The sequence below is a fragment of the Sciurus carolinensis genome, chromosome 12 (genome assembly GCF_902686445.1).
Source record: "Sciurus carolinensis chromosome 12, mSciCar1.2, whole genome shotgun sequence".
Lineage (NCBI taxonomy): Eukaryota > Metazoa > Chordata > Mammalia > Rodentia > Sciuridae > Sciurus > Sciurus carolinensis.
The window spans coordinates 9,653,463-9,678,488 of NC_062224.1; the positions used below are offsets into that span (position 1 = coordinate 9,653,463).

The 25,026-nt window shown below is 48.7% G+C and overlaps 1 protein-coding gene across 2 annotated transcripts in view; it reads left to right on the top strand.

The window, feature by feature from the left end:
- The window catches only part of Pfkp (phosphofructokinase, platelet), a 59,240-nt gene that overhangs the window by 17,513 nt on the left and 16,701 nt on the right, over positions 1–25,026 (top strand). The window contains exons 3-16 of one of the 2 annotated variants that reach the window (XM_047520375.1): positions 4,431–4,508; positions 6,815–7,004; positions 8,352–8,517; positions 9,648–9,692; positions 9,912–10,020; positions 13,366–13,461; positions 15,007–15,099; positions 15,525–15,650; positions 17,460–17,524; positions 17,987–18,056; positions 18,301–18,447; positions 21,706–21,776; positions 23,592–23,679; positions 24,524–24,676. In XM_047520375.1, the coding sequence (XP_047376331.1) occupies positions 4,431–4,508; positions 6,815–7,004; positions 8,352–8,517; positions 9,648–9,692; positions 9,912–10,020; positions 13,366–13,461; positions 15,007–15,099; positions 15,525–15,650; positions 17,460–17,524; positions 17,987–18,056; positions 18,301–18,447; positions 21,706–21,776; positions 23,592–23,679; positions 24,524–24,676 (1,497 nt within the window). The remainder of the gene's footprint in view (positions 1–4,430; positions 4,509–6,814; positions 7,005–8,351; positions 8,518–9,647; positions 9,693–9,911; positions 10,021–13,365; positions 13,462–15,006; positions 15,100–15,524; positions 15,651–17,459; positions 17,525–17,986; positions 18,057–18,300; positions 18,448–21,705; positions 21,777–23,591; positions 23,680–24,523; positions 24,677–25,026) is intronic. The other variant, XM_047520376.1, reaches the window with a different exon arrangement.

The window sequence follows — 25,026 nt, forward strand, 5'->3', positions numbered from 1 at the left end:
TTGTTTTTCCTCTTAAGCAAGGGTTTTTCCTTAAAGACATATAAAAGCCTTTGGTTTCTTGGTGATGTAAGAACAACAATTCTTTGTGGCCAACTCTGTCCACTCGGCTGCCCTGGTTAGGGTGGGTGACATCAAGTAGGGAGTGTCACTTGGCTGCCCCAGACAGCTACTGTGACTGCAGAAGACCCTGTAGAAATGACTGTTTCCTTGAGTTATAGGTGGGCTTAATATCCTGGTTTCGTTTGTTTATTTTGGGAATTATTTATTTTTGGGGGGGGTTACTGGGGATTGAACTCATGGGCACTCAACCAGTGAGCTACATCCCCAGCCCTAGTTTGTATTTTATTTAAAGACAGGGTCTCACCGAGTTGCTTAGCACCTCACTTTTGCTGAGGCTGGCTTTGAACTCGCCATCCCCCTGCCTCAGCCACTGGGATTACAGGCATCCTGTTGTTAAAAGCTATTTCGCATATTTAAAAAGAACCATAAAATATGAGACCCAAAAAATCTCTCATCTTCAAAAGAAACTAGTCCGATGCTCATGAACACTCATTTGTAAATACTATCAGAGCTTGTCTCTCCTTGTCCGCACCCTGAAATAAAGGCTAGGAGTCATTCTGTCACTGCTGATCTTACTGTGATTAAAAAGAGCAGATCCTAAATGTCTGGCGTGTTATAAATCCTTCTTACAGTAACAGAATAAGGGGTAACAGAACGGCATGGACAGGTAATCCTGTGGTCTCCAGAGCTGCTGTGGTGGCAGCTGCTGCCCCTCCCCATGGCTGCAAGGGCTCAGGGTCCCCCCTTCCACTGTAGCCTCCAACTCCTCTCTGAAGACCCAGGTTCACTGGATTGGCCTTCCGCCCTGAGCCTGAATCATCAGCACGTAGACGTGGTGTCTCCTTTCGGGCCCTGAGCCTGTGACTTGACTTGATAGACTAAGAAAGAAGTTTTAGTCCATAGATTGGTGTCATTTTCTCTTTCCTAATGGAGTCCCCCTCCTGGCCAGAGGAAGCGCTGTCTTCTTGGATAGGAAGCGCCACCCTGCTGCTCAGTGTTGAGGGGTGAGCCATGCCGCCCTGTGACGACTCTCCAGGGCCTTTCCCAGGCTCCTGCCCTGCTTCGCTCAGAAGTGCTGGTGGCCCCTCTCCAGCCTCAGCTCTCGGGCTGACCTGCCGTTGGAGTAAGGGTCCGGAAGTGACTTCTCTGTAGATACGTTGTGATCCAGATAATCCCCGTGCTCTTGGAATGTGGCTGGTGAAGCAGGACGCCCGGCCTTGGCCGTGCTGACCCGGGGGGACATGGCTGTGCCCCCCCTCACCCCTCCCATTCCTGACTCTGACCTCCCCCCGCAGCAATGCTGAAGATTCCAAACATGCTTCTCCTGTGTTATTCAGGCATGTCTCTTTGAGCTTTTAAATGTAACTGTCTCTTTTTTAATGTCATGGAAGCCAAAGCTGCTTGGCCACCACGTCTGCTGGAAGGTGACCGTAGTGCCGAGACGCCTGGTTGGTGTGTCGCTCCGCAGTGCCTCCTGTGCCTCTGCTTCCCACCACCGTCTGCCAGGGGCCGTCCTTGCACTAACACCATTACTGCATTGCTTCAGTTGTTAAAATTGGTTCACAAAAAAGTGGTTTATGTGACCTAGGTCTCCGCCGAATGCCTTACTTTTCCACTGGAACACTGGCCAGTGCGCATCCTGGGAAATAGTCGTAATTACAGGAAGGAGCATTTTCTTTCATTGAATGCTTGCTGTATGCCAGCTCTTATGGTAAATTCTTCAAGTGTGATTTACCTCTGCCATGTTCCCAAGGCCACAATGTCACGTTCCAGGTCGCAGGGAGCTTCAGCCAATCTCCACACAGTTAGCATTTTTAAATTGCAAATGAGCATCAGCTCCTGCCCCTGCCTCTATCACTTCCACTGCCGCCTTTGTCACTGTGGGGCTAGGGGAGCCCCCTCTGAGATGTGAGATAGCCTCTCTCAGGGAGGAAGGTGACCCGTCTTATCCTACTGTGCTGTCAGCTTGACCACTGAGGTTGGACTGTTAGCTTGGACTTAAAGGACTCTAATAGTGCTGGAGGGCTAAATAAAATGCATTACCATATTACTGGTTTTTCAAAGTGCCAAGTACAGGACTGCATAATGATTGGCCCTGTTCAACCTATTTTAGAGCTGAGTCTTACCAAGGACATTTCCTAAGGCTTCTTTTCTGGAATTTTCCATACAGTGATTAAATCAATGTGCACACTTTTATGGGATGACTGTTCAGGTCTCTGGACAAGAGCATTGCTTTAGCTCGCTAGTGGAAAGGGGAGCACGTGGGGAGAAACTCTCCAATCTCACGTTCTGCATATGCATCCCCTATGGAAAAAAGAAAGTCATGACCCTCAACTTTAAAAACCATTGGCAGAGAACTTTCTGCTGCCTCTTTTATCGAGCACTGGACTTGAGCAACATAAGACTGCGTAGCCATTACGTAGCTCATACAGCCATGCAGAGCCCCTCTGTGCTCACTCAAGATCTGTAAGTGAAATGCTTTAGTTTATTCAGAAATAAACTAGAGGCGTCCTAGTACTACTGTAGGAAACAAACAAAAAATGTTTATACCCAGAAGACGCAAAGCCCATGGATAAATGTTTGAATGCAATAACTACATCCACAGGAAGTCAGTTGTAACGGCATCTAGAAAAATACTTTCAAAGTGCATCATTTTCAGCAGCTTGTTTTTCACTGGTGGCTGGAATGTTTGCTGTTCAGTCAGTTATTGACTGATGAATTCAGGAAATTGGATTGGAAAAACAAGCTCCACCCAACTAAGATGCACGGATGAATTGGACAGAATTTCTGGAAGAAAAAGGAATTTTGCTAAAACACCAGACTGTAATTTCCTTCTGGGCCTTTAATTTTTAAAAAATATATATGTTTTTTCTTAGAAGAGAAAGCCACCTATAGCTGGACCAGTTCTTATTCCATTTATGGCAGACTAACCAAATGCCCAAAAATACTGGCCCAAACTACCTCTAAATAAAGCACTGTCTCCTAAGCAGTCAGTCAGGAGGTTACTAATACTTATTCTGACATTGCTCAAAAGGTTTCATAGAAGTTTAAATGACTTCAGAGTCTGCGGCGTGTGCTTAGACGTGAGCAAGTGCCTTGCATTAAAACCTTTGTAGGACAGTGGCTTGGACACGGCCAGCCACAGGTGTCTCAGGTTCCACTTACGAACTAGAACATCTCCATTCTGCCCTTGTGACTGAGGCAGGAAAAGAGGAAGTGGTCACTCTGTTGGAGGGTATGGGTGAGTGTTGGAATGGCGCCTGATTTCATTCCCAGGGCTCTGTCCATTTATCTCTCCAACCTTGATATTTCTGGGTTTTTTCTTGGTATATCTTTCCAGGTGTAAAATGTGGCATGACCCTCCACAAGACAGATAATGTTTTTTTTCTGGTCAATAGCTAAGCATGGTCTTAAAGGTATTGTGGTTTGTTTTTCTTATGTGAGTCATAGAATTAGCTTGGCAGACAAACTCCAAAAGGAAATTGTAGAAAATATTTTGCTATGTTAAAATAAGTAAGTAGCTTCTAGGAAGATTTCATTAGAAAAAATCTCATCTGAATTTGTACATTATCATACATTTGGTTAAATTAGACCTTCAATTTAGTAACCTCTCCTTTTAGTAAAGACAACTTAAAACTGCAGTTAGCAGTTATTTTTCTAATGTTACATCTGCGTGATGACTTTGCAAATTGAAGAATGAGTCATTTCCTAGCAACTTACCACATGTGTACAATGAAGAGAGACCTTTGAATGCTATACTAATTGCTAATCGAGTCATTCTTTTTTACTTTTTATTTTCTTTGTGTAAAATAATCAGTTTATTTTTGGAAAATATGTCACTTTTTAAAATGTGTGTCACGGTATACTTGGAGATGTAAGCAGTAAAATGTTACTAATTGAAAAATCAGGTTGAATTATTATTCAGCTGTGCTTTAAAAAAAAAAAAAATTGATAGATCTCTAAACAGCTGGAGAGCCTTGGTCGAGACCCTGACAAGATGTTTTCACACGTGCGATGTGTTGGTGAACAATTTGTGTGTGAGTTTGTGTCAAACTATGAACACTTGGGCTAAGTGTGTCCCTCTTCCAACCTAAGAACCAGGGATTAGTAGGGAATGCACTTTACTCCTTGTCATTCTCTTTGGATGAGTCTGGGAAAATGTTTCCATTATTAAAAGAGTAAACTTAAGAGGCTTCACTATAGAGTAATACTTCCATCCAACACAAGCATCATGCTGTCTTCTAACCTTTGTGTGAGGGGGAAGCTATGTTCATGGCTATTTGTGGTTCCATTTTGTGTCATGTATGGATCAATGAATGTTACTGCAAACTTGGACCCATTTTTAAAAATGCATGTATTTCCTCACCCAGGGCTACCAAGGCATGGTGGACGGAGGCTCCAACATTGTGGAAGCCAACTGGGAGAGCGTATCCAGCATCCTACAAGTGGTAGGTACCCCACTGTCTCTCTGAGTAACTGCTGTGGTTGGAAACCTTTTACATTTGGGCCTCAGTAACACTGAAAGCACATGAATGTGCTGACTTGCATTATTTTCTTACAAGGAAAGAAAGCATTATTAATTTGCCATTTAATTAAATTGTAAAAAAATAAAAAGCTCTTCATAATGCAAACCCAGGAAGTATGCTTGCAATACTGAGTGTGTCATTGCCTGTTTTCCCGTGGCCTGGCAACTCGATTTTTGTTTTTCTTTTCGATGAGACTACAGTTGAGGCGACTTTGGTGCTTTGGTGCTGCGTATTCAGTGTCAAATCTCTGTGCCCGTTAGGTTTTTGCATGTCCCTTGCCACTAGATATGACAAAGCCTGGCAGCCCCGAGGGCTGTGGCTTTAATGGGGACACTGCATCACTCTTCGGGTCTGGATCAGGCAGGGCTGATTTCTGTGTGGTGTGCAAGGTAGAAGCAGTTGCCACTGCAGGGGGAACAGTTGCTTCCTCTGAGTTTAAAAGAAACCTGCCCAACGATTTTATGCCTAAAACCTTCCTGGACCATTTCTGCTCGATGCAGGCCCCAAGTCAGTTGAGAAAGAGATTACGTGGAAGGAATAGACTTCATGAAATGCTTCTAATGTGTGGTTTGGGTTTTTACAACGTGCAGACTGATGTGTGACTCATTTCGAGGACTTTTGAATAGAAACCAGACCAGCACATTCACTGGGAAGCTGCTGGTGGGACGTACATTATAATGCTGGCCAACGACTCGGTCTGCACCTAGCTCAGCTGTGCCTGGACAGAAAGTGAAGGAAGGGACTGTTGACAGCCATCAATGATTAGATAGAACAGTATTCTCAAGACTCAGGCTGCGTCGGCTGAATTACACGGAGAAGAACATCTCCATTCTGCCCTTGCGACTGAGGCAGGAAAAGGGGGAATGTGCTCACTCTGTTGGAGGGTATGGACAAGTGTCAGAATGGCGCCTGATTTCATTCCCAGGCTCTGTCCATCTCTCTCTCTCCAACCTTGGTATTTCTGGGTTTTTTCTTGGTATTTCTTCCAGGTGTAAAATGCCGCATGATCTCCCAGCTGCTCTCTGTCAAGTCAAAGTCCAGTCAAAGAGCCAGCTTACCCTGCTCTGACCTCTGGACCTCCCACCCCAGGCCTGCCTCTGTGGAGCCAGCTTGTATGCTGTCCCAGTAACACTGGGTACTAGCATCGTGAGCCCAGGATCACTCTTGGTGCTGTTAGTAAAATAGGTTTCAAAGCTGGAAAATTTCTCATAGTGCTTTGACCAATTAAATGGTGGCAATTTTAATGTAAAAAAAGCACATGCATTTTTATGGTTTAAAATAAGTCTTCATAAATTGACATAAGTTATGCAATGCACTCTCTGGGTGTCCAGACAAATACAAAAAGCTTGTGAGCACGCGAATCTTCAGTAAATTGTCTCCCGACTGAAGTCCATGCAGTTGGGAGATGGCACTGTTCCTAAGCACCAAGAGACACTTGAGGCAGCAGGTCCAACTAGAGTTTCATAATTGCATTCATTATGTAGAGGACTCTTGCATTTCTCCAATGCTACAAGCCATCTGTCCTTAGTTTTTTTTAACAACCAAGTGTGAGAAGTTATGATTTATGTCTCTTGGAAGTTTGAGGGATCAGATTTAAATTTTCTCAAGATTTAGCCTCTAAAGGGGTGGATGGATATAAAGCAAAAACCAGCCTCTGTTTCTCCGGTTCCTGTTGGTGTTGCTTGAACCTGTGGTGAGACCTGACTAAGGGAAGGAGCCTTGGGTCACCTGGAAGCGGCCCGAGAAGGTTTGTAACTTATCCCCATTTTACAGAGGAGAAGGCAGAGGTTATAGGGGAAGCCACACAGCTGTGGGAGTGTGCTCCTCAGGCCTCAGCTGACGACCCTCTGGTGGCCACATTCCACTCTGTGCACCCGGTCACGCTCCCCTGCTGTGGGTACAGCTTCCACACAGGCCTGCCTGACGGTGGTGGTGACACCGCAGACTCAAGTACTGTGCATACTTGGTCCACGGCTGCTGTTTGTCTTCAACTCCACACCTTCTTGGCCACTCCTGGGCATGACACCTGTGTCCTTCCCCACAGAATTCCAGTATGGGACTAAAGATGGGAAAGTCACACACTCTCACAGTGGACTGACAAGAGATGCAAATGAGGAACGCGTACCTTGAAAGTCCTGCGTCTGTTCATCGCCCTGCACATGTGCTGATCCATCTGGCGTTCTCTCTAGTTGAAAGGAGATCAATACACGTGACTTTATCTTTTCCAGGGTGGGACGATTATTGGCAGTGCCCGTTGCAAAGCCTTTCGCACTCGAGAAGGTCGCTTACAGGCTGCTAGTAACTTGATCCAGCGGGGCATTACCAACCTGTGCGTGATCGGTGGAGACGGAAGCCTCACGGGGGCCAACATCTTCCGAAAGGAGTGGAGCGAACTGCTGGAGGAGTTGGCCAAGAATGGTACATTTCCCTGTCCGCTCATGCTGGTCTCTGGGGCTTCTGCTTTCCCCATTCCTCCCTAGCCTTTAAGTGAGCTTTGAAATGCAAACTTTTTGCCTTTGTAAAAGTTTTGTTTTGTGTATGATTGACAAATAGCATTTGCACACATTTATGAGTCCTTTTAGCCATATGAACCTCTTAGCTGTAGCTACGTAGTTTTAGCATCATTGAGGCACTTTTTATAGCTCGTCGTTTCAGTGTTTAAGATTGTTTCTCAAATAACAATGGTAATGATGGTAGCCCTACTGTGTGCCAGGCAGCAGTCAGCCTTTTACATAGGTAGCCCTATGGTGGAATTCTCACAACAACTGTCTGAGATCAGTTTGTAACTTATCTCCATTTTACAGATGAGAAGGCAGAGGGTATAGGGGAAGCCACACAGCTGCGGGAGTGGCTGGGGCCCACACCAGCTCCTACACTTTGAACCGTCATGGTATACCCCACTGGCTCTCGGGGTCACTTTATACCTGAGCTGTTGCAGGAGGTCAGACGACGATGATCTGCCATTTTGTTATCCTTTGCCACCTTCGATGCTACCTAGGAAGGGACTTCTGAGAACCCTGTGCATCTTGTAGCTTTCTCTCTCTCCAAGTTGACATTATATGATACCTGGGACATAAAATGCGACAGTGTATTGCTCAGGCTAAGAGCCACTGTATGAAAAATGCAAAGGTGAGGTCCAGCGTTTGTGCTCACGTTTGTGCTTAGGAGTGGAGCATCACCACCAGGCCGGAAGCGCGAGGCCCTCACGGTATCCTCCGTCTGCTTGAGCTGATCTAACAAGCTCTGTTGGTAGCCCAGAGTAGGAACAGTGGCCACGAGTCCAGGCCAAAGCCTGCCCCTGCTCCTTTGGCCTTCTCATTTATTTTATGCAGAACCGCCTGATCAGGCGTGCCCATCCGGAGGGCGTTAGGTAGGTAGGTACCCACCAACTGACTCGCTCCCTGTGGAGCTTTTGAGAAATCAACGTGAAGCTGGCGTAAGTTTCTCAGTGTTGAATTCTGAGATGGCGACGTCACCCCGTTCACAGTGGCGTCATTCTCCAAAGCCATTGCTGGGTAACATGGATGTTTAGACGTACTGATTGCAGCATGTGGGTCTATTTACTTCAGTGCTCTTGTTAAGTACCAAATGACTGCTCGCACTTCTGTGATGACTTTGTCTCTGTCTGGCTTTTCTTTCCTTAAAGATGGAGGTTGCATGTATTTCTGATGAAGAGAAGGGTCTAGAGTCCTTGCTCTCTTCACCTGTGGCCGTCCCGCTCCATACCTGAGCCACTCTTACCTGTGTCGCTTGTTTCCGGTGTAGGTAAGATCAGTCAAGAGGCCGTGCAGAAGTACTCGTACCTTAACGTGGTGGGCATGGTGGGTTCCATCGACAACGACTTCTGCGGCACAGACATGACCATCGGCACGGACTCTGCCTTGCACAGAATTATGGAAGTCGTTGACGCCATCATGACCACTGCCCAGAGGTAAAAGCCCCCAGAGGATCCCGGGGTGTCGACTGTAGGCACGTCCTGTGCCAACACTTAGAAGTGGCAGCTCTGCAGATGGTGCCGCAGAGGGCTATCCTGGTGCAGGTCTTGGGACTGGAAAAGTTTCCAACACAAGAAAGTTGTTCTCTGGTTGACCTTTCATTTAAAATTTTAAACTACTTCTTTAAAAAAAAAAAAAAAAAAAAAAAAAAAAAAAAAACCATTATAGCAGAAAAATGAATTTGTGGGAGAAAAATTGGAAAACAAAATAGTTATCAAAAACCTTGCCCAAAGGTTCCTTGAAGGGAATAGCTGGCAGGCAAAGGGATGGAGCGCGTGAGCTTGCTGGAGAGCGAGGCGGCATTGCCTTGCGCTGGGATTCCAACCTGCAGTTGATGAGAGTCTGGACGGAGTGGCATCAGCGCAGCTGAGCCCACCCAGACTCAGGGAGGGCATTACCTGTCACTTCAGGGTGGCCTAGAGTTCCTGAAGCACTTTTCATGAAAACCAGGTGGATAGAAAGTAGGATAAGCGCCTCCCGTCTTGTGAATGAGAAGCTTGAGATTTGGAACTTCAGAAAGGGCCCCAGGGCAGGGCCTCCCATGTCTGCATGTATCCGTCCTGTTTGCCACTGTTGCAGTCCAGGTGTGAATGTGGTGGCCACTGAGAAGCCACGTTGTCTCTTCGGGGTTGAGGGATTTCCCAGAGCAGATGACTTTTGCCATAATCTCTGGGAGTTTCTAGAGCTGATCCTGATCCCTGGCGCTCATACTCTTGGGTTTATGGGGGACGTGTCCAGCCGTGGTTCCTGACCTTGCCCAGCACTGTCACCACCTTTGAAAGAACATAGAACAAATGTCCTAGATGTGTCAGTTAGTCTTAGGCTCAAGCAACAGGTGTAGAACACGTCTAGGACCTGCAATTGCTGCTAATGCCCCTCTGCTCACAAGAGTCTGAAATACCACTGTAGTGGCATTTGCTTTTGTAGAAAATGAGTCATATTTTGAAAGTTTGGGTGCCTGCCATCGTGAGTGGCAGACTCTTACCTGATGGGCAGAGCACCTTTCTGTCTGCTTTCCGTCCTCTTCCAGTGGTGGTGACTGGATCTTCCCTTTACCTCTTTGCAGCCACCAGAGGACCTTCGTCCTGGAAGTGATGGGGAGACACTGTGGGTACGTATCTGCAGACACGATTTGGGTGGAAAGGACCTTTCTTTTGTGTCCTGCAGTGTCTTGAGCCCCCTATCGTGTGACTCACAGAGCAGCCAGCATCTCTTGGTTCATGTCCAGTGTGACGTCTGTCTGGCCTTGTCGTAGTACTTGAGTGCCCCTGGCAGCCCTGCTGCAAGCCTCCTGCTCAGTGTGTTCATCCCGTCATTTTGTTCCATGTAGGTACTTGGCCTTGGTGAGCGCCTTGGCCTGTGGAGCGGACTGGGTGTTCCTTCCAGAGTCTCCACCAGAAGAGGGTTGGGAGGAGAACATGTGCGTCAAGCTCTCGGAGGTAACTGGCAACCTTGCTGTGCGTGGCTGGGGATTCTGGCCGTGTTGCTTTAGTTAGGATCTGTAAAGGCCTCTGGAATTCCAAATTGGACAGCTTTTTAAACAAGTGAAAACTTGCTGATCGTAAAACAAAGCAAAGCCTGTTGTGGAGGATCATCCTCTGTGAGCTGTCCACGTGCCTGTCTCTTCCTGAAGTCACCCAGGATCATGCCATGAAGGAATAGCTAGCACTGGGCTGCTTTTCTTTCAAGACAGCGGTCCTGGTTTGAGGAGTAGGTTCCATGGGAGCAGGGCTACTAAAGGAAGCCAGATTTGGAAAGAGAATCTGTTTGTTCTTTTTCCTCTGTGTGCCCAAGTGTGAACAACCCTTGTTCACCTCTCCAGGGGTCAGGTATGTGACATTTCCTTCTCCACGGTGTGGGATTTGGGGGTTTGCCTCTTTGCTGATTATGGCGAGCCAGGCTTCTTTCTTCCTCTGTCCAGAGTGAGCTACATGTTTGTCTGTCCCACTGTGACTGCTAGTGTGGCCAGTTTGCCTCCAAGAACGCTTAATGCCTCGGGCATTAGAGGTCTTATTTAAGACCATGCTTAGCTTTTAGGACAGAATCTCAATGTGTGGGGTAATCCCCCACCTATTTTGTGGTGCTGGGGATAGAACCCATTGGCCCTCTACCACTGAGCTACACCCATATCCTTTTATTTTATTTTGAAACAGGGTCTGACTAAGTTGCTGAGGCTGGCCTCAAACCTGCAATCCTCCCGACTCGGCCTCCTGAGCCACTGGGATTACAGGTGTGCCACAGTGCCTGCCTTCCTTCCCTTATTTTTATAGTCATTGTTAATTGTCCAGTAGGTAAATTGTACAAGCACCATGGCACAGACCAATTTTAGTTGTATTCAGCAAGTGCATACACAGTGCCTGTGACAAAGGCCACATGTGCAATAAGGCTTTGACACAAGAGCCTGCATTAAAAACTATTGATTAAAGCTGAACTGTAGCGAGGGGAAATCATGCATCCTTTTTATAAGTTCAAGCTCTTAATTGACTTAGTACAAATATTGCCACTTGAGGAAGAGGTTCCCGGCTCCTTGGTTCTGACGCGGGGCACGTGAGCAGCATCCTCAGTGGACTTGCGTTTCATGAGCTGTGTGGTCACACTCCTCTTCACGGGCACATCCTCGGGCCCTGAGGCACATGCAGTTGGTTACATGACACAGGACATTCCCATTCCTTCTGAGGTCTCTACACTCAGTGGGCCCTGGCCAGGTGGGTCCTCCTCCCGTGCCTGGCCTGATCCTCAGTGACATTGTGTGCCACAGGTCCAATGACGCCCTTCAAGGAAGACTCTGGGAGGCTGGTTAGAAAGGAAGTCTGCAATAAGTTTGGTTCGGCCGTTTGTTTTTAGGTAGTTACTCTATATTTGCAGGTTATTGAACTGTGTTGTCTCGTGAGCAGATCTCACTGAATTCTGCATTTTATATACTGCACTGTCAGGTACGACCAGAGGAGGGGCAGGGGCATCCCCCTTAGGCTTTGGCAGAGGCAGAACTGATGGTTTAAACTAATCTGTGTGGAAACACTTGATATCATTCTGTCATTTATTCTAAATGACACGAATGCTCCACTGCAAGAATTTTTTCCAATATTTTGGAAGGTAAATTAGCCTAGGAAACAAACCCCCAAATGTCTCCTAGCTGTATACATTTTAATATAAAATTCATAAGAACTTTCTGAGACACCCAAATTCCTAGGTTGAAACCTTGGCTCTCCCACTGAACGGGGTAGCTTTGTGCCAGTAACCTCGCCTTCCTGCATCCAGTTTCTCTTCTGTAATTTGGGAGGGTACAGCTCACTACTCCTTAGTGATTTTGCAGAGTCACTGAATTAATTTATCCAATTCAGGCACAGGACAAGGAGGTGATCCATAAATGACAGAGGCCTTCTCACCGAGGTGTCCTGAGGACTGTTGTTTGTAATCACTTCTGAATAGTACGTTTTATGGATGACGGTTGTTTAGCCACACCAGTTATTTATGGATATTGTCATTATCTCTGCTTTTCCTCTTTTAAGCAGCACTGACGTAATCACTCTGCACTGATATCTTTGGACCTTTAAGAAGTTACTTCTGCATAGCAGATTCTTCAAAGCATAGCACATTTCATATCCTCAAGAATGAAAACAGAATATGAGCGTAACACTGTTGTTGGCGTGAGCCATGTTAGAACAACCCAGCGTAGTACCCTGGTTCTGGCAGGGTTGGCTGCAGGAACAGCCAGGGGTCCACACAGCGACGGCTGACACTTTCTACAGGAGGGTCTTTAATTTGGGGCCTTACAGAAACAGATCCATTGAGAATGAGTCAGTCTACCTCCTGGAGTGGTCCCTACATGTTCTGGTTCATTATAGGCTCACGGAACCTCTGTAAGTGTGTATGTAAGACTGTGCAGTCAGCAGCACTAACGAGAGGGTCCAAACAGCATGAGCGGCCACTAAGAGACAGCTGCCCAAGCCCTCTGTCTGGGTTCCGGATCTGTGTTACTCAGATGTCTGTTGCTGTGACAAGTACCTGAATAAATCAACTTGAAAGGAGGAAAGGTTGATTTTTGGCTCATGGTTTCAGAGGTCAGAGTCCATGGTCAGGACCGCCTGGCAGAGGGGAGGGGACAAGGTCCCAGTTTCCCTCCCAGAGCACAACTCCATTGACCTACTTGTTCCCTTAGGCCCCTCCTTCTAAATGTCCCACCACCTCCCCTTGGTGCCATGGGGTGGGACCAGGCCTTCAGCACACGGACATTTGGGGAACGTTCCGGATCTGGACTGCAGCAGTGTTCTTTCCCACTCTCTTACCTGGGCCCCACCTGTCCACTTCCCTGCCTGTGCACAGTCCTGTTCCTGGCAGTGGAAACAGATTCTTGGCCCCACACCAGTGGGCTGGGTGGGCCCGAGGCTCATGGGGGCTGCAGGAAGCCCTGGGTGTAAAGGAGAACAGGCATGGTTTGCAGGGGCACAGCTGGGGGGAGTGCAGCCTGTCACCTCCCTGTTGTGGTCTGTCCGTCAGCAAGTCGGCACCCCGCCCCTGCCCTGACTGGCTGGGGTTCCGTGCTCACCAGTATTTGCGATGTCGCCTAAGCTGCCAAATTCCCAAAGGCCCCTCCCAGGAGACCCTCAGCCGTCCCTGCCATCACCCGGAGCACCTTTTTCCATCTGGTGTCGTTGGGAAGCACTCCTTGCAAGGATTTCTGCCCACAAAGAGGCCAGTTCGCTTTGGGACAGACTTCCATGGTTTTGTTATTGTTGTCAAAAACAGATTAAGAATGTGAATGTTTTAATGTTCTGTTTCTTTAGAACCGTGCCCGAAAAAAAAGACTGAATATTATCATTGTGGCCGAAGGAGCAATTGATACCCAAAATAATCCTATTTCCTCTGAGAAAATCAAGGATGTAAGTTTGTATAATTTCTCAATTTTACTCTGTTGTGTACCTGAAAGCAGGAGCTCTTAGCACGCTTGACAGGGTTTTGATCTAGAACACTGTGTGGTATTAATTTTTTCCCCCTGATATTTAAAAATATTTTCCTAATGACTCCTAACGTCAGTGGACCAGGTTCTGGAGAGCCAGCATGTCTTGTGTTCTCTAGTGATATTCTTCAAGGCGTGTGGCTCCAGCAGAAATGGGGAGAGACCATACAGTGGCCAGGCACGTTCTTTGATGAGAAAGTTCCAGCTATTGAGCATCAGCCGCTCTGAGGGCGAGCAGGACTGACCACTTGGCGGCTAACCTGGGCTTCTCTGTTGGCAACAGCAGAAGTCCCTCTTCCAACCTGGAGCGTCAGCTGAGCACATTCTCAATGAGCCACCTTGGCCATGAGTCATTGCGTCTTTATGGCCCTGAGGAAGGGCGGGGTCTGGCAGGCTGTTGCAGGAAGCTGGCTGAGACTGGCCCTTGCTGATTTCCACAGCACTCTGACAGAGCAGCCAAAGGAGGCTCTGGGCAGATACCAGCAGACACTTGGCTCCAGCAAGAGGCAGGGCCGCAGGCATTGCCGACCTGGCTTTGCAAGTTGATTTCTTTATCTTGCTTAGTTATTATCAGCTGATGAGCAAAACATTTCTCTTACCGATTTCAGTCCCAGCTCCACACATCTTGTGTTAAATCACTGACCCATACCTGTGAAAGACATTGGCCAATATTTACAAAATGTGATCAATAAAATCAGGGCAAAGATTTTCTTCCTCACCTAACTAAGATTAGGTCATGGAATATTGTACCAAAAAGGGACCATGGACTTGAGATAGCCAGCCCTGCTACTGGTAGAGAAGAGGAAGCTGGGTCTCAGAGGAGTCCCGCCTCTGCATGTCCCAGGCCGGCATGCCTCTGGGTGCAGGGCTGATATTCAGATCACAGCTGTACACACTGAAGGTGACTGGGGACATGCTTACGTTTCCAGAACATATAAACACTTGGAATATAAGCTACTGAGACAGCGTTGTTTTGGAAAATCAATGTTATATTCATTAGCTAGTTGGGAGACATTTTATTTGATAATAAAAGTGTTCTTTCAAAACATATCAGCTAGCTGTTCCACTGAACATTCCTTTTGGGCAGAGAATTGAGGAATGATCTTCTGTGGCTTTAGGTTTGAAGAAGGAGTAGAGAAATCTTTCCTCAGTGCAATAACTGTTACCACAACTGAGTTGATGTGCCACATCACAGTTTGGTACTTTCTGTTTTTGTTTTTGTTTTTTTTTTGGTACTGGGGATTGAACCCAGGGGCACCTACCACTGAGCAACATCCCCAGCCTTTTTTTTTGGTATTTTATATAGATACAGGGTCTCACTGAATTGCTTAGGGCCTCGCTAGGTGCTGAGGCTGGCTTTGAACTCACAAAATCCTCCTGCCTCTGCTTCCCGAGCCTCTGGGATTACAGGCATGGGCCACCTCACCTGCACAGTTTGGTACTTTCTAACGGAAGTCTTTCCCTTTAGCTGGTGGTGACACAGCTGGGATTCGACACTCGAGTGACTATTCTTGGACACGTACAAAGAGGAGGGACTCCTTCAGCATTCGACAGGATTTTGGTAAGTGAGGATAGCAGGTGCCAATCACGAGGTCACTGGGAAAGAAATGTTTCTGGACTTCCAAAGGTTTGTCTGTCTGTCTCAAAGGTTGGCAGGCAGCTCGTCCCCGGACATGCCAGCAGCCTGCATGCTAATTTTCAAGATCCTTTGAGACTTGCTCACCTAGGGGGATTTCCCGGTCCCCCCAGTTCTTAAGACTGCCCTGCTGTCATCTTGCCAGTTTTTCTTGGAGTCATGGTGTTACAGGGAGGTGGACCAGAGGCGAGCAAGCAGGGTGGGAGGTGAGCACCCAGCTGGGTCTCCATTCCAGGGCACAGAAATGGCAGAGAGTGTTGCCGTGGTCACCGCGGGCCCGTGGTGCCTCCTGCAAGGTGGTGGGAATAGGATGCTGGGCCGTCTTCGACTGTCACCAATGTCATTTCCAGGCCAGTCGCATGGGAGTGGAGGCGGTCGTTGCTCTGCTGGAGGCCACCCCCGATACCCCGGCCTGCGTGGTGTCGCTGAGTGGAAACCAAGCCGTGCGCCTGCCCCTGGTGGAGTGTGTGCAGATGGTGAGCTGGGGCAGTGGGCGGGCATGGAGAGGGGCCGCCTGTCTGGCCGGCAGGTGCCTCTGGCTGCCCTGCTGCTGATTCTGTGACCAGGGGTTTAGATGGCCTTACTGGACACGTGGATCCCACGCCACCCTGTTGGCGATGGCGGCAGACCTCTGTTTTCACGGCGCAGTGTATAAAACCTGCACAGTCTCTCCTTGCTTGTTTCCCAGTCACTGTCCTTGTGGCACTCTGGTAGTGACGTCCCCTAAAGATGAGTCTGCCACCAAGAACCAGTGTACGCTGGGGTCCTTGAGTGTCTCTGGCAACAGCAGGGATCCCGGTGGCCCCTGGGCCCCAGTCTGCTGGGAAGACAAGTGCAGGCAGGTGGCCCTGCCGGGAGCGTGCGGGGGAGCCTTTCACAGGGAGGAGGTGCGGCGCTGTGCCTTCTCCACTTCCGTCCTCCCCTGGCCTTCCGTGCCAGAGGACATTCAGATCCGTGGTGGGACGTTGGAATGGCTTCCAGGGACATTCTGGGATGCACCCGTCCTCTTTGGTCCACGGGGGTGTCTGAAATTGGATTAAGAAAGCCTGAGTTATTAGTTTCCAACCTGTTGCTCAGTAGAGGAGGTGGCAGTGGAATTAGCTGCTGTAGAAATTGCTCTTCTATTTTTCCAAAGTCTTTCCATGACTGTAACTTAGGTTTCTCCAGTGACCCTGCAGTGGATGTCTGTTATGATATAGAGAACCGGATAAGTGATATAAGTCCAGGGGCCTGGACTTAACCCTAAACACCTTAAAAACGTACTCGCCAAAGCCGTCAGGAGCGAAGAAAGTCTGTCCACATGGCTGGTCATCTGCATGTATGTGCGTGTGCGTGGTCACGTGTGTAGGTGTGCATGTGTGCATGTTTGTGCAAGCGTGTTCATGTCCATGTCCTTGGGGACGGGAGGACAGGAAGTGTCTGGAACTGTGTGAGAGGTGATCGGCTTGAAAGGGCCACGGCATTGAAGTCCGTGCCGCACGTTCATTTTGAGCCTTTCTCGTGTCCAGTGCCTGTTCTCCTAGAAGCCAGGGTGGCACAGAAATCTGGGCTCCTTCTTCGAGCCGTCCTATCAGGGTTGTGTTTCTCGAGGCCACAGTGAGCCGTTCGTCGATCCCCTGCAGTTTGTCTGGTGTTTTCCTGAAGGTCTGGTTTTAATAACCGTAGACAGCAGTGGAGAAGGGTTGGGGTTTTCTCCTGATCCTGCAGATGTGGAGATGGAAGTTTGGGGAAATGGGCGACTTTCCCAGGGTCCTGAAGTTGACTGGGATTGCTGGAGCCTGTCACTCGGGGGCCCTTTGTCCTGGTGTGGCCCCAGCCCCTCTGCCCCCTCCTCCCCTGACCACACTCAGGTCCTATACACAGGACCCCCATGAGGCAGGGGAATACATTTTTGTTTTCCCTACCAAAATCAAACTGAGGAATCTTCAGAACCTTCCCAGAGAGACTGGATTCCTCCAGCTTGGTCTTGTGGGGAGAAGTCCTTGTGCTTTCGTGGCCGTGATCAGCATGTCCACCTCCTCCTCTTTCTGGGAAGCAGCCTGGGTGGGGTGAGCCCAGGGCTCTGATCTCACCGCTGGGCACCAAGGGTCCCACTGCTAACCATAGCATTAGGTGCCAGGGGTAGCTGGCCACCTAGCTCACCTAATCTTGGAGCTGCCAGTCAGCCAAGGTCAGACTAAGAGGGTCCAGCTGTGGAGGCACTGAGCCTTTCCCCCAACCATCCCGACCAGGGACTTAGTAACCTTGACACACCCTTATTTCTCATTTCTCATTTCTTTTTAAAGACCCAGGATGTCCAAAAGGCGATGGACGAAAGGAGATTTAAAGATGCTGTACGGCTCCGAGGGAGGTGAGGTATTTTGAAGAAAATTCTGCTTTATTAGGAATTTAAGTCCTTGGACCTGGTTGTCTAGAATGTGCTTAGAGGTTTTGCTCATCCTTTTCCAATATCTGGTGTGCACAAGAGCTAGATGACTAGGTGGAGAAGAGAATTTTTTATTCTCCTTTCTTTTTTTCCTTTTATTTAAGCAGGGTTGTTCTGACCCTAGTGCAATTAAGGCACAAGGTGACATGTTGCCTGCATTTTGAAAAGAAATTTCAGAGGAGCCCAAGAATGCCTTTTGTCTTAGCCCATTTCTGAAGTAGAAAAAGAGAGCCCCTTGGATCCCCTCCAGGACTCTGTAGGACATGTGTAACATCACGGTCCCCCTCTTGGGCATTTGCAGGGTATCTGGTGGGACGTTCTGTGTGGCCCTGCCCCCAGGCTTTCCAGTGTTCTTGGCCCTGACTCAGCAACATCTTTGCCTTCTAGGAGCTTCGAGGGCAACCTGAACATCTACAAGCGACTAGCCATCAAGTTGCCCGATGACCAGATCCAGAAGGTAGGTGACTGGCCTCCGGTGGGGCCCCAGCCCTCCCAGGGCCTGGACACCCTTCTGCCCTCATGCACACAGGCCCCAGCTTAGACCTTGGCCCCTGGGGGTGTCCTTGAGCTCTGCGACTGACCTTCCCACCCTGGCCTTTACGCGGCTGTGGAATGTGGTCACCCGCGTGTGCCCGGCATGGTGTGGGCCGGGTGTAAGGTGTGCGGCATGCCTGGTGACCCGGCCTGCCCTCTCCTGGTAGAGCAACTGCAATGTGGCTGTGGTCAACGTGGGAGCCCCCGCGGCCGGGATGAACGCAGCCGTGCGCTCCGCCGTGCGAGTGGGGATCGCCGACGGCCACAAGATGCTGGCTATCTACGACGGCTTTGATGGCTTCGCCAAGGGCAAGGTGAGTCTCCCAGGAGGCCCGAGGCAGGGGACGCTCTCGCAGCACGTAGGGAGGCCAGGCCCCTGCTTCCTTCCGACTTTGTCATCCAGGATTCTGCCACATGGTGACGACAGTGGGTTTTCATTTAAGGGGCAGCTTCTGTCGGGAATCCTTTCCCAAGTTGAGGTCCGGGCCTGTGCAAAGGCCCTGGGGGACGGCGGCCAGGTCACGTCAGGCGTTTGTCAGGCAGTGTGCTTGGCTGTCCGTGGCCTTCGGGGTTACATGTGCCTGCTCATTTCAGCATTCCTCTGAATCCGAGACGATGTTCCGGTTTTCATGGTGAGGAATGGAGGCGCAGACGCGTTGACCAACCCACCCGGGTCCCGGGGTGTAGCACTGAAACAGGGCGGGGAGACCGCAGAGCCCATGCCTTCAGCCACGGCCACGTCGGCGGAGACGATCTGCTCTCTCAGTTAGCAAATGTGTTTGTTTATTTGTTTCTTGTTAAATTCTTACACTGTGAAATTAAACAAGGGGGCAGGGTAGACAAGACCCTCCTCTGTGATCTTCACAGTTAAGAGGGAGGGGACATGAGGAACAGACCTAGTGAACCGTCTAGGTTCTTAGATGGCAAGTAGTGCCCAACAGATGCCCCCAGGAGGGCGATGGAGCAGGGATGGAACCCCGCGGCATGTGCCTGAGGGTCCTGTGCAGATGCTGCTGAGAACAGGATCCCGGACTAAAGGTCTGGAATCGGCCAGCGGCTCCTGTGGGCCTGGGGTGTTCATCCCGGGCAGAGGAAAGGAAGTGCAAAGCCCGTGGGGGGCGGTGTTGCTGCTCTAGGATGGTGGTGGCCAGCCTGCCTGGGCAGAGGTGGGAAGGGCGGGGACGGCAAGGAAGCTAGGGCCACATGGTTGGCAGACAGTCCTGAAGAAGAAGCTTGGCTTTTATGCTGCGCTTTAATGCTAAGGTGGGAAGCTTTTCAGCAGGGGAGCAGCACATCCTGCTGGGCTTTTGCAGGCTCCGGGGTGTTCCTCAGAGGCACAGCAGGAAGCACTGATATCCAGCCCTGACCCAGACCTAGCCCTAAGCCTCCCCACCAGGGAGGGGATCGGAGGCTTTTGCTGTAACCTCAGCAAGAGGTGAAGGTGGCAACCTTGTAGACAGACGTCTTCAAAGGTCTGAATGTATTTTTAAGACAGGGCCCATAGGATTTGTTCATTTAATATATGCAGATGTGAAAAAAAAGGAGGCAAGAATTACCCCATTCTGGCCTGAGCCCGTGGAAGGGGTAGAATTGCAGTTTACGGACATGGGGAAGCATGGCTTACAAGGAAATACGAGGAGCTGAGGTTTGGCAAGGCTAGTGGGGGAGATCCAGTGAGCAGGCAGGCACTGTGGCCAGGTGTCGGCAGCGGTGTGGCCTAAGATGTGGATCAGGGAGGCTTCAGTATCAAGATGGCAGACTTCATGGAACTTGAGGATTTCCCCAAGGCTGTTAGCAATAGGAAGACCAAAGCCTTGTTGTAAGAGTAGATCAGAAGAGAAGACACCAGCCCGAGAGACAGGAGTGGCAGAGAGACACGGTGCAGTCGCCTGACAGCCCTGGGGAGCACCCGCGGTTCCCTTTCCATCCGGCAGCCTACACACAGCGCCTGTTCAGAGGGGCTTCTCTCTGCAGCAGAGAGGGGACTAGGAACCCTGCCGTCCTTGGGGCATATTGCTCTGCCATTGTTCTTCTTGAGACTTTGGGAAGACTTTTTGGTATTAAGCTGCTCTTTGCTTTATGTAAAGAATTAAGCCAGTTCCAGAGAACCAAAGGTCAAAGTCGAATGTTTTCTCTGATATGTGGTGTTGATTCACAATAAGGAGGGGAGTGGCTAGGGGCAGTGGAGGTACTTTGGATTAGACTGAGGGGAGTGGAGGGAGGGGAGGGGCGAGGGAGTAGGAAGAGTAGTACAGGAATCAGACATTAGCATGTATGATCACACAACCAATGTAACACTGCACCCTGTAAACCAGAAGAATGAGAAGTCGTACTCCTTTTGGGTATTATTTAATCAGCTGTGTTGCTGCCATGACTAAAGGACCCAACCAGAACAACTATAAGGGGAAAAGGTTTATTTAGGGCTCACAGTTTCAGAAGTCTCCGTCCATAGACAGCAGGCTCCATTCCTGAGGGCTTGAGGTGAGGCTGAACATCATGGCAGGAGAGGGTGGCAGAGAAAAGCAGCTCGCATGATGATCAGGAAGCCTAGAGAGAGGTCTCTACTTGCCAGATACAAATATGTACTCCAAAGCCACGCCCCAGTTCCCACCTCCTCCAGCCACACCCTACCACTCTAGTTACCACTAATCCCTATCAGAGGATTAATTCACTGATTGAATTAAGACTATAACCGAAACATTTCTCCTCTGAACATTCTTGTGTTATCTTACACATGAGCTTTTGGGGGACACCACATCTCAACCATGACATGTATGATGTGTCAAAGTGTGTTCTAATGTCATGTATAACTAATTAGAACAAATTTAAAAAAAATAATTACTCCCTTCCAAACTGGCATTTATAACTTCAACTTGGGCTCCCAGCAGCATTATGTTGGACTCCCCCCATCCCCACCCCCTCCCCAGTCTCTCTGTCTCACACACACACACACCTATGTGCCCGTAGGCTTGGACAGTCACACTTAAATGGGGTGATATGTTTATTTTAAATGCACTCTGCCTGGAGACCTCATGGCACATGTTAGAGTCAACACGCCCCAGACCCATGGCAGAAACTGGGCATCCTGCGCTCTGTCCAGCCCAGCATGTCCTCCTCCTGCAGCTACTAGACTCCTCTGGTAATGGAGCTTGAACTGCTTAGCAACTCATTTGTGTTCTGCTTGTGCTTTTCTTTCTATTTTTTTTTTCAATTTATAAGATTTCTTTTAATCTTTATTGATTTCAGGACCAAAATATTTTCTCTTACTTCCCAGCAAGAGAGTTTGGCCAGCTAAACTGTCCCAGCAGTACACGTGCCTGGGGTTAAGTAAGACGCGAGTCCCTTATGGGCAGGGAGAAAGTGCTCTCACTGGGTCCCTCATTCCTTGTTTGACCTCAGACATCCGCTTCGTGGCTCGACTCACTCAGCAACACTCTGAGGGCGTAGTTTAGTAAGGCTTCAAAATCTTCCTGGGAATGCAGCCTATTGAAGGTACAGGAATCAGCGCTGTTTTTAAAAAGCTTTCCTAGTCCCTTTTATCTCTCACTTTGCTGTCTGTGTTTGCCTATCAGATCAAAGAAATCGGCTGGTCAGATGTTGGAGGTTGGACTGGCCAAGGAGGGTCCATTCTTGGGACAAAACGGTAATTTCCAAATCTTAACTCTCAACCTGCTCTTAGGGAAGAAGGAAGAGGCATGTTCTAGAAAAGAGTGGCTGTGTGTGGGTGCCTCTTCTAATTTTCTGGAAGGAATTGCTAAAGGAAGAGGCTCTGGGGCATGGACCTGTCCTTGCTCTGGAAACCCTTTTGTGTCTGGGGAGCTGGGGATGAGTCCCAGGGTTTGTAGCTGGGGACACTTCTTTCCAGCAATTCCTTAGTTCCATGCGTTGGAAGAGCAGAACCCTGCAGCTCACTGGAGGCCTCAAGAGAAACGGTCATCACTGGGCTGTGGTGACCTGCAGCCTGTAGACTGTAGTGAGCGAGCACTGAGGCATGCTGGAGCAGGTTTGTGGTAGTGGGATGACTCAAGCGAGCCCCATGGTGACGCAGGGCTCATTCCCATACCTGACAAAACAGCCTGGGTAATTCTGGTGTGAAAATGTGTTTTTCTGAATTATAGTATGCTTCCGTGTTTCCCCACAGCTGGGGGAAGATAGTCTTGCAAGGCTTGCAAGGTGTGTTTAATCTGAAGTCAAAGTTCTTTTTCATCTCTCTTTATCTCAAGGGTGCAATATTAATGCCAGTTGTTATTGCAGTTTATATTTTAATATGGAAATAAAGTAATTTTTAAGTAAACTTAATAAATATTGGTTTCCATGCGATTCTTAGAGAATTGTCTCAACCCTTTGTTCTGCTTTGAAATCAGGACCCCAGTATCACCTGCTGCTAGCAGGGACCCACAGGGCTGCCTGTGTCCAGTCTTACCATGTGCCCTGGGGTTGGTTTACTGGAAAGCTCTTAGAGGAGATGTATCCTATCTATTGAGCGCTTCCAGGCTTCCAGAGACCGGCCAAGACACTTTCAGCATAGGTGTGCTGGGCGTTGCTCTTGGGTCAAGCAGAGCAGGTTCGGGGCTTTGAACTCATTCTGAAGATGCTTCAAACTTTGCATCAGAAGACTGGGAGGGATTTTGTAGTTAGACATATCTACTCTTTGGTCCCAATTTGTTGTGCTTGAATATTTTTGCCATACAAATTCATACAAATCCATCAAAAGTATAAGTACTTTATACTAAGCATGAATGACGGATGAGGAACGGGCATTGGATGGAATCTTGGGCAGAGCGTAGAGCACAATATCTTTGTCTGGTGTTGCACTGTTGATTATCTCATTTGAAATAGGCAACAACACAGAAGGTGAATAGCAAGTGTGGGTGTATGAGATTAAGTTGAATAATATAAACTGAGTGCGGTGGTGCATGCCTGTAATCCCAGTGACTCGGGAGGCTGAGGCAGGAGGATCGCGAGTTCAAAGCCTGCCCCAGCAACTTAGCAAGACCTTCTCTCTAAATGAAATATAAAAAAGGGCTGAGGATGTGGCCCAGTGGTTAAGTGCAGTTGTTGAGAAGCTAGAAATTTCCATTTAAGCAATTACTGTTAATAATTACGAGATACTTCGGTTTATCATTTTCTTATGAGGCAGGAGGAGTCTTTTCAGGTGCAGGATTAGCTGAAGTGCTCTCCCAAGTACTTTTGGAAAGCACTCTCTCTGGAGACGTGATTTCTGGCCATTGCTGCCTTGGGTGTCCATTCCCTGGCACTCTGCAGGGAAAGGGACCAAAAAGCAACTAAAGGCCCACTACCATCAAGCTGCAGAAGGTGGCTGTGGGCGAGCGAGAGAGGGGAGGCGAGGCCTAGGGCAGAGGGGTTTCGGGGGGCGGGGTTGCTGGCAGGATGCACATTGGGGATGGTGTGCAGCTTCACGGTGCCTGACCTTACCGCTTGGTCCACCTATTTTTAGTGTCCTGCCTGGGAAGTTCTTGGAGGAGATAGCTGGGCAGATGCGTGCCCATAGTATCAACGCCCTCTTGATCATCGGTGGATTTGAGGTAAGTGGTCTGTTAACCTGCTTGATAGTTTGGGACGTGTGAATATCAACCCTGTTTTCACACAAGCACAAGACTTGTTGGCTATTCTTCAGGAACTTGGGTTATAGATTCTGAGTCCCGTTGCCCCTGGCTGATTGTAATGCAGAAGAATAGCAGGTGGCAAGACAAAGCGTAAGACTGACCCAGTTCCAGTAAAGACGCTTAGTGTGGAAGCCAAGGCTTAACTTCTTAACTAAGACTCACCTACGCGGTGAGACCAGATTTGATTCCTTTAACTAAGACTCACCTAGTTGGCAAGATCTGATTTGATTCCTGCCTGCAGAAATCATTCCTTCTTATATTTTAATATGGAAAGAAAGTAATTTTTAAGTAAACCTAATAAATATTGGTTACTAAATTACTAAATAAATATTAAATTTGAACCCTGTAACTCTTTACAGAGGAAAGTAGTCCCATGTTAGTTTTCCTTTTTCAATTATTTTAAAGTCACATATTGAACTACAGTCCTTAATGATTCAGTAAAGATCAGCCCTGTGATAATCTTTGACTTACTCTAAAGAAATGTAAGAGCCTCAGTTAATCAGCCTCTCATCCATCAGTTAGTGTTCCGCACGGTGATAATGTCCTGTTTTCTCCTTTGTTCCCAGCGAACCTCTCACCCTTGCCTTGGACTTAATGCCTCTCTGTGTTGCTTTTGTAGTAGCGCCATGGTATCCCAGAATGCACCCAGTGTGCTGTGCTACCAGTGGCTCCCGAGGCTCTCCCGGGCTCCCGGTGATGCCCTCTGCCCGCTGTGCCCCTGCCAGCTTCCTGGCCCCCGCAATCACACACACTTGTCTGACAGGCCTACCTGGGACTCCTAGAGCTGTCAGCTGCCCGGGAGAGACACGAGGAGTTCTGTATCCCCATGGTTATGGTTCCTGCCACTGTCTCCAACAATGTGCCCGGTTCCGATTTCAGCATCGGGTCAGACACAGCTCTGAACACTATCACCGACGTAAGTGCGCGTGCCAGCAAAGCAGGCACGCTGCTGCTAACCCCAGGCCGCCCCTTTTATCTACCAGTGCACTAGCAATGGGCACCAGGCAGCTGCTGCAGTGCCTAGGTGGGCCTAGAGAGCTTTCTCTCTCTCTCTCTCTCTCTCTTTTTTTTTTTTTTTCTTTTTCCCAAGATTAATGCAAAGCTTTTGGCTCTGAAAAAAATTGATCTAGCTCCCAAAATTTTTACTGCTTCTTCTGTGCCGCTGAGGTGTCATCACTGCCAAGACCCATTAAGTGGCACTGGCACCGTAGCCCTGTGATTTGATAACTATTAAAATTTTGTTTGTCTGTTTGGGCTGAGCCTAAT